Source organism: Leptosomus discolor, chromosome 9 (assembly GCF_034619465.1).
Source record: "Leptosomus discolor isolate bLepDis1 chromosome 9, bLepDis1.hap2, whole genome shotgun sequence".
NCBI lineage: Eukaryota > Metazoa > Chordata > Aves > Leptosomiformes > Leptosomidae > Leptosomus > Leptosomus discolor.
In genome coordinates, this window is record NC_141399.1 from 37,150,434 (window position 1) to 37,159,668 (window position 9,235).

Consider the following 9,235-nt stretch of genomic DNA (forward strand, 5'->3'; position numbering starts at 1 on the left):
GGTCTCTGACTCACATCATTCATGCTGCTCTTCGTTCACACCTCAGCGATTCAGCCCTCTGCAAACTTTCTCACTGAAGTGAGCCATTAATAAATCATGGGGGGAAAATGCACCTACACAGTGCCTCCAAGCATGGCATGGTGTAGCACAGTAGTAGTTGCTTACACCATGATCTTGTCCCTGCCTTGTTGTTTACAAATACTCTCACAAACACCTTGCTGCATTGTTTTAGGAGCAGGATACATGGAAGGCAAAGCAGAAGGAAACCTGCCAGTCATTCTGGTAAAAGGCTCCTCCTGAAAGAAGCTGATAGCTTTACGTTTTATCTTCACCAAGTTCCTTACTGAAGGAGTATTTTGTGTTACAGCCAAGCTGGTCTAATGGGAGACTTCTGCTTGTCTTGGAGGCAAGTCCCCTTGCCTCCTTGTCCTGCATCTGTTCATGTTGCTGCAGTGTGAGTTGGCTCATCTGGCTGATCCCATGGAAGACTGAGCCTGAGGGTGGAGGAGGTAAATAGGTTCTTGCAGATCAGTCAGCTGAACCGATTCATCTTCCTCAAGGAAAGCAGCACTATCATGGGGCTTGGTGGGAAGAGACGGTGCCAGCCTAAGCTGAGTGTGTGGAGCGGCATTACAGAAACACTCTTATGAAATGTTTGCATGGGATGTTTGGACCCTGGAACGACTGTGGTTTGGAGTTTCTGCTTTCTCACAACAGCTCTGCCTCTCCGGTGGTGCTGCAGGTCCTGGTAGGTACTTGCTCCCTGCACCCTGCAGAGGTCTCCCTCCTGTAGAACATGGGGGGAGAGGCGTTGAAAGGGCTGTGTCTCTTGCAGTCGGGGAGGTGCTGTTCCTGCCCAGGCTGGCCTCCTGACTGCACGCTCTGGGGGAAGGTCTGGTGTAGATAACAAAGAGTCTGCCAGGCTTTGGGAGCAGAGGAAGGTTTGTGAGGCCCCTGCAGCAAAACGCGGTAGGGATGAGAATGCGATGCCATGTGAGGAGAGGTTGCTCGGGCCCCTTTCAGTATCTGACTCGTGAACCCCTGTGCTGTCCCCGTGAGTTCGGGGTGTTGGCCATTGTCAAGCCTGGGCCTGGGAGAAGACACAGCGGTTTCTCTGGGATCTGAACAGAGTCCCTGAAGCCACCTGAGCTTGCATGACCCCACAGCAGCTGGCACCAGGGACACCAGCTTCCAGAAGGCTGCCTGTCCTCCCCCTGGGGGAGCTGTGGTGGTGTGAAGCAAGAGAGGAGGCTCTGGGGTGATGAACGGGGGGACTGTGGAGCGATGTGCAATGCACTATGTGTGGTGAGTCCATCTCAGTGCTGGCCCCGTGTCTTGGCAGAGAGGCCTGGCTCTGCATCCCAGCCCTGCAGCAAAGGGGCAGCAAGGTGAAATCCTGTCAAGTGCAAGAGGTTGAAAACAAGTATTTTTTGAGCCTTCTGTTTCTTCTTCAGTGTGGCCAGCTGCTGCTTACGATGTCTCTAGCATCTCAGCCCTGGTGTGCTGTCCCTCAATGGACACTCTGCTGTGCTAACTGAATTGTAGCCCCGGGGTTTTGGTGTTTGGGATGCCTGTATCACCAAAATCCTGTGGGAAGCCAGGTGGGAAAGCCTGGCTGGGCAGAGGCCAAGTGTGAGGTTGTCCCTGCTCAGCACGTCTCTGCCTTTTGTGTTGCAGTGTTCTTGGGGGCCAGGAATGCCCACTCGGTCCTGAAGCGCTTTCCCCGAGCCAACGGCTTCCTGGAGGAGATCCGGCAGGGCACCATAGAGCGGGAGTGCATTGAGGAGGTCTGCAGCTATGAGGAGGTCAAGGAAGTGTTTGAGAACAAGGAGAAGACGGTGCGTTTGTCCTGCCCTGCTCCCCAGTGGGTGTGTGAGGGCTTATGCCTTAGCAAGCTGGAGGCAGAGAAGGAAAGCACAGGGGGAACAGCCTCTCCTGTTCCCTTTGTCCTCTTCTGTCTGCAGGCAACATGCTGTGGCCTTGCTTTCCAGCTTGACTTTCCCTTCCCAGGCAATGCCCTCACCTTGGTATTGCCAGGACACCCTGCCCACAGCTGCAGGTCAAGCTGGCACTCCCATGGCATGTGTGGGAAATTTGTGCTGTTGTCCCTGACTCTCCAGGCTGGGGTTGGTGTTAGCCAAATTTCTCCCTGCTTGGTGTGGGGGCTGTTGGCTGCTGTTGAGGGATGTTCCCATCATCTTTTGTGCTGGTTCCCACTGTGCCTCAGATGCTGGCAGCCATGGTGAGAGGGGTGGGGGATGGCCAAAGAACTGCCTCTTTTGTGGGCTTAGGGAGGATGGTGGTTACTGCTGGTGGTGGTCAGGGGGGTGCTTGTCCCACCTGCAGCACATGATGGTTGCTTCTCTGTTCCTACCACAGATGGAGTTTTGGAAGGGCTACACCAACTCTGTCTACTCTGTCAAGGACCCCGGGCACAACACAGAGCGCTCAGACGCTATGTACGTGGTGGTGCCCCTCTTGGGAGTGGCTCTTCTGATAGTCATCGCCCTCTTCATCATCTGGAGGTGCCAGCTTCAAAAGGCTACCCGCCACCGCCCTTCCTATGCCCAGAACCGTTACCTGGCCAGCCGAACGGGACGCAGCCTCCCCAGGGTCATGGTTTACCGGGAGCGGTCGCAAAGCCAAGGAGAAACCCAGTATCAGCGAGAAGCAAGCAACCGGGTGGCTGGAGATGGCAGAGCTGGGGGCACCCCCCAGCAAGATGGCACCCTCTACCCGCCGGAGCATTCGGTCTCCGTCCTCTCCAGACTGTCCAGTGCCACCCCTCCACCTTCCTATGAGGAGGTGACGGGCCACCCGGAGAGCAGCAGCGGTGAAGAGACCAGTGTCTCCTACAATGACCCACCACCCAAGTACGAAGAGATCGTGGCCGCTGCCCCTGCTGCAGGCAAATAGCGGGTCTGCCTCCCTCCTGCCTCTTCACACACTCACGCTCATCCACCCACCCTCTCTTTGCCGTGCCCAGGACCCCCTTCAGGTGCCAACTGGCACCCCGTCTCACCTGTACAAGCTGGTGCCATCACACAATAGCCTTACCCTCCTAACCAAAAATAGCTGTCCCCCAGCGGGGTGAGGCTGGGCTGCAGGGATGGCTCTGGAGCCAGCCAGCCGTTTCCTGCCCCTCACTCCCTGCTCACGTAAGTGCTGTAGCAGCCAGAGCAGAGCGGCAGCTTGTTCCTGGCTCAATGCGGGGGTCTCCCCATGGTGCATTTGATTTCCTCACTCCCCCCTCGAATAGACCTAACATTTCCCATGATTAAAACAGCCTTGCTGCTTCCCTGGGACGCTGCTTACCCCATGTCCTCACCGGGCCCTGTTTTGCTGCCTGGGGCTCTGATTAGGAGTTGGGGGATGCAGGAGGGGTGCAGTGGATTTCTGTCTGTCCACACTCTGTGCTTGGGGAGGAAGTGCCTCCCTTGTGTGGGTTTGCTGCCAGGTGTGAGTGGGGAGCCCGATCCATCCTGTGGTGCCTGTAGTGATAGTCTTTATGTGGAGATCAGGGAGAGCAGTCAGGGAGGTACTCTCTGATCTCCTAAATCCCTTTGGAAAGGGAGAAAGGCTCGTGGTGGTCTTGTATGTGAGGTAAGTGACTTTGGAATAGCAGGTCCTTTTCCTGATGCTCTCTGCATTCCCTCTGTGGGGTGCCAGGCAGATGGAGGTCTGGCTGCAGCAGAGCTGGCTGATGTGATCATCTCTGACCTTGAGCCAAAGGTGGTTCTATGGCTCTTAAAGTGGGGATGCTCCGCTTTCCTGGAGTGTGGCCTGTCTGATGTCTGCCCCAGAGGTGGGATGCTGGCACAGGGAGCCTGCAGACAGGCCAAACCTTCCCTCTCCCTACACCAAACCTCTCCATCCTGCATGGCTCCTCTCTTTGGGGCTCTTTGTCCTCCAGGGCAGGTAAAGGGCAATGTGAGACCCCACTCTCTTCCAGGCCCCTCTGGTGGGCCACGGCCATGGCATGGAGGGCCTGCTGACAGCGGCAGCTGCAGCGGTGAGAGCTGACTGATCATGCCACGGCCCAGCGATGCCAGTAGGTCGGGAGTAGGGCCAAACCCTGACCAGGTGCTTGTGGTGCCAGGGCAGGGCAGAGCCAGGTGCTTTGCTGTGGGACCAGGGTGTCCCCTTTTCCTGGGCAGCTGCTTTTAGGGTCTAAGCAATGGGGCTGTCCTTTCCCAGTCATGTCTGATGGGTTAAAAAAGGGGGTTGTGCTCACCAACCCCCCCGAAGTAGCCCAGAAGCTCCCAGCACTGCCACCTCTTGGTGTTCACCCCAGCACCAGTCTCTCCACCAGCACTGAAAGGCTATTGTACATCCATCGACTGCCTGCACCCCTCTTGGTCCCAGCGATGCCACCACAGCAGGTGCCCTCTGCCCAGAGCTGAGGCTTGCCCAGCACGGTGTTCCTGGGGCAGGACATGTGGGGTTTGCAGCTGCTGGCACCTTCTCTGTCCCCTCCCAGGCCTTTACTCTGCCTTTCGGCCTTAGCAAATTGGGGTTATGGGAATGCCTGACAGCGAGTGTCGGGGTGAGAGCCTGGAAAAGACCAGAGGGAAACAGAAGGGTGCACTGCATCCTCTGTCTTTGATGCTCGGTCATTATCCCTGCAGTTTGTATTCTGTAAAACTTGGTATATTTCTGTGAAAAAAAAAAAAAAAAAAAGGTATTTATTAAAAAACCCTCACTGTCTGAGTGGCATAGGGTGGCTTTTTCCTGCAGGGGGGATGTCGCACTGGGTACAGATGGATTTCCATCTTGTGGGGGTGCTGGAGCTCAGTTCTATGGGGCGATGGAGGCAGCTGTGGCTCAACGGCGCTAGTGCCTGCTCTGGGCATGGTTGCAGCACAGTCCCCAGCGAGGAGGGGACCATCTCCAGAGATCAGGCGTGTGCTGCTGCGGGGCTGGGAATGAACCCCACACAGCTGACAGGAGCCTCTGACTTGCCTGGGTGGGTGGTGCAACTCGGTCAGAGCTGGAGGGTGTCCTGTGAGCCCTGGCCAGTTGGTAGGTGAAGTGTGGAAGGATTTCCTAAGGTCTTTGAGGGGATTTAGGTGCACAAGTTGTCTTGCTGTTCCTCTGTGTGCTCCTAAACCTCTTAGATAATCCCCTTTAAATAGCAAGACCAGGGCAGCGTGGGATTTATTTTAAGCCCTTTCAAAACCAGATTTTACGGTCAGGTCTTGGGCTCTGTCCACATTCAGAAGTGTTTAAAACTGTCATTCATCCCAAATGGATCGTTTTATCGCTGCAGACTCCAGCGAGGCAGGAGAGATTAGCTCTGGCACAGCTCGGCGCCTGAATGGCCGCCGTCTCTGCCCCTGCCCGGGCTCCCACGCTGCCGTGGGGACGTGCTGTGGCCGGGGCTGCCCCGGGCAGCGGCGCCGGGGTGGCGGGCGGCGGCGGGCAGAGCCCTCCCCTCGGAGCGCGGGTCGGTGTGCTGCGAGCACCCGGGGCTGCCTCCGCGGGGGGGCCCTGGTGTGAAGCTCCTGGGTTTGCGTCCGTGCCCGCTTGGCAAAAGCAGTCCTTTCGCCCCGGAAAACTTCTTCACCTTCGTGATCGGTGCTGGGAAGGAGGGAGAGACCGACCGCCGGGCCGGGGGGTGCCGGCTGCTCCCGCCGAGACGCTGCGCTGAGGAGCCGCAGCTCGTTCATTGCCGCGGGTGGGGCTTTAAGCGCGGCGGGCGGTTTGCCGGGGGGGGCGGTCGGTCTGCCGGGAGGGCGGTCGGTCTGCCGGGGGGGGCGGTCGGTCGGTCGGTCTGTCGGGAGGGCGGGCTGCCCCCGCCGGCACCGCCCCCGCCCCGGCTGCCAGCGGGCGCGGCTGTTTACAGGTCCGACGTTTGCCTCGGACTGCAAAAAAAAGTAAGTGCCTCCCCCCCCCCCCCCCCCCCCCCCCCCCCCCCGCCCCGCTCCCCTACTTTGGAAGCCGCAAAGGCAGTGGGTGCCGGAGCCGGGACGAGGATCTGTGGGCAGCCCCGGCGGGGGAGCGCGTCCGGCAGCGGGAGGCGCTGGGGGCGTCCCTGGGGGTGGAGATGCCTCCCCCGGGAGGGCACGGGAGCCCTCCGTGCGCTGGAGCCGCCCCCAGCCCCGCTCCCGTCCCGCCTCCCGCCCCGCGGGGGGCCGGCTCCTCTCCCGCCTGTCCCGTGGCCGGAGTTTCTCGCCCCCCCCCCCCCCCCCCCGGCGGAGGCCAGAGCCGGGGCGCTGGGTTTGGGATCCCCGGAGCCCTTCGCTCCCCAGCGCGTCCCGAAGCCGAGGCGCGGGGGGACCGAGGGATCGCCCCGGCTCTGTGGCGTGGTGCGGCAGGACCTGGGCCGGGTGACAAAGCCCGTTCCCCTCCTCTCAGCCCCTCTCTCTGTGACAAGGTACCGCCCGAAGCCGAAGGGCAGAGCTACGAGCGAGGTCAGCCCCTCTAGCAACCGGCTGCTCGCTCCGGTACCCCATCCCGGGAGGTGAAGGGGTAGGGTTAACCGCTGGGCCAGGCGGGGACCCCTGCCTGCCTTGTGTGGAGCGTCCTGGGCTGGCGAGGGGCGGCAGAGGGAGGTTGCGGGGTTTCCCTCCCCAGGGTAGGTTTTCCCGGCTTGCAGGGCTTAAAACTGCTCCCAGGCTCCCTGAGCCGGAGATCCCCTGTCGCTGCAAATGCAAGTGCCGGAGCAGAGGCTGAGGAGCAGTTGTCGTCTGCCGGCGAGAGGGGGTTGCTTGGCAATGGCTAGAAAAAGCCCTAAAGAAAGTTTAAGGAGGAAATCCAGCCACTTAAGCGTTTGGTTCTTATGGGTTTTGACAGCTGATTTAAATTTTTTTTTTTTTTTTTTCTTAATCCTTAGTTTCTCGGAGCCTGCTTCTCAGTCCCAGCCCTCTGCTCTTTGGGAGCTGCAGCAGTTTCATAGGTGATTAGAAAATGAACCGGTCTGCCCTCTCCAAATTTATTGTCTTTAATATGTGCTGGTTTCCCGGAGAGCAGGCTGAGAAAGCAACACAGGGTGTTGTCTAAAGCACCACAAATGGGAAGGAGAAACCTGCTGGTCCCTATGGTTGTCGACTGCGCGGCTGGGTGTGTGATGCAGGTTTGTCCTGTGGGACTGACACCGCCATCCCAGAACTTACCGGACCATCCCAGGACTTGCTGCCCTGCTCCTGACTGGGGGGGGGGGGGGGGGTGTTCTTGCAAAAAGCCACTTTCTTCAGGCTTTTGGGGAGAAGCAGCATGTGTGTGTGTTGTGACACCTATGGGTCGGTGTCACCCATGCCAGTGTTGGGCAGGGTGGTGGAGAAGGTGTGGGGCAGCCGGGGGCTGCTGTGCCCCTGCACACCACATCTCTGGCAGTGCTTCTGGGGCAGCCCTTGCTGCAGAGACAAGGGTCTCGTCACTGTGTGGCTGGAAGCAGGAAATTGCTGGAGCTGATGCTGGGCAAATTTCTGTCTCTTTAATTAAAAGCTTTTTAATGACAGAGGAGGAGAGAGCAGCTCGAGGCAGGTGATCACTGGAAGTGCTGGTTATTGCAGACGCAGAGCTGGTTCTGCCACTCTCATGTACCTGGAGTTTACAGGGCCTGGCTGCTACACAGGCCAGGACCTGTGGCTCAGGGGCTGTGTCTCTTGTGGTCCTTCGGGCTTTGGGAGGTGGTGCTGCTCCCCAGGGATTTCCCTCTGTTTCTCTCCCCTGGGTGATTTCCTAGGGGGTGGCAGGGGGCTGGGGCAGGCGAGAGGGTCCAAAGTGCCCTGAGGAGCAGCAACGATGGTGGGGGGGCAGCCCTGGCTGCTGCTGGCTGGGAGAAGCTGGGTGGGCTGGAAATGCAGTGTCAGAGGCCTGGCTGCTAAATATAGTCTCCTGACGTGATCAAAGAAGGGCCCCTGCATGCTCCTGCTCGCTCTCCTCCTCCCGTTTCCGCCCCTTGAACTTTGAAGAGGAAAACCTCTCCTTCCTCCGGCTGTTTGGGCAGTACTGGAGCAGGCAGCCCCTCTTATGGTGGAGATTTTGACCTGGAAGCAAAGGGGAACCTTTTTTTGGCATGGTGAGCTCAAAGGGCATCAGCAAGGAGGGCACAGGGAGGCTGTGCGTGCATACAGCACTTCTGGGACACTGGGGCAGCACTGGGGTCTGGCAACTTGTCTTGTTGGGGTTTTCTCCTTGGCTGCAGTGTTTTGAGAAAGAATAAAGATTGCATATGCTGGGAGCCAGGAAGGTATTTTTTGGGGCTCCTCTCCCAAAGCTGTATGTTGATTGCCCTCTGCTTGCAGTGAAAGCATTGGGACATTGTGGCCCCAGAGCACTTCTCAAACACCTGGGACTTGGCAAAGGGGAAAATGAAGCACGGGGTGTGTGTCCTGAGCGGCTGCAAAGTCCCAGACATGTCCGTGTCCTGCTCCTGCTGTTGGCTGCCCCCAGGAGCAGTGAGAGCTGGGGACTGTGTCCCTCCTCAGTCCCTGTCCCCTCCTGCTAGAGACCTGAGCCAGTGCTGGCCTGGGGGAGCTGATGTGAGCTTTTCCTTCGTCTCTGGCAGTATAGTTCAGCATCTGGCAGCTCTCCTTGGGGTAAAGTCCATCTTTGGATGGGCAGCTTGGTGTGGGTCACTTGGAGAGATGAGTGCTGGATTGGTTGGGGAATGGGATATGGCCCTGAGGGACACTGCAGCGGAAGTGAGTGCGGAGAAATAGTTTAGTGCTCAGTTTTTCCTGTGGTAACCTGGAATCTTATTACCAAAACATGTGTTTTGTTTTTAGAAAAACCTTGTTTTCCCTTGAAGAAGTATGAAGATAAAAATGTGCGCCCAGCCCTCCAAAAAACTTTGCTCCTGGATGGAAAATGATTTTTTTTTTCACTAGTTTTTAGAGTATGCTGAATTGCTTGTCCCACAGGTGTGCTGAACTATTGCCCTTTCCTTGCTATCAATTGAGGCAATAGCTGCTAAGCTCATGCTTTGCTCCCAGGACACGTTGGAGTTTTCTCCTTTCTCATGCTGCTGGGCAGGAGTTCCCAGCTGCAGTGGCCCCACACCCTTGCCCCCACCAGCTGGGCTTTGTGGGATATCCCCTTCTCCAGGACAACTCTGACAGTGTCTATCTTTTGGGTTGTTTCTGCCTGTATTTTACCTGTCTCACAGCATGTGTGTTGTCCCTGTGCAGGTGCCAGTTTGGAACAGCTACTTGCTACCACTTCTGCTCAGCTTTCTTTTTCTTTGTATGAAACCCCAGGGTGCTCAAGCAATCTGAGGATATCATAAAAG

General features: G+C 57.7%; 1 protein-coding gene across 1 annotated transcript; it reads left to right on the forward strand.

Annotated features, from left to right (window-relative positions):
* The first annotated feature begins 1,284 nt into the window (after window positions 1–1,284).
* On the forward strand, window positions 1,285–2,916 carry PRRG3 (proline rich and Gla domain 3). Its single transcript, XM_009961647.2, has 3 exons — window positions 1,285–1,305; window positions 1,653–1,838; window positions 2,380–2,916. Exons 1-3 carry the CDS (start codon window positions 1,285–1,287, stop codon window positions 2,914–2,916), a joined length of 744 nt encoding a protein of 247 aa, XP_009959949.2.
* The last annotated feature ends 6,319 nt before the right edge of the window (window positions 2,917–9,235 follow it).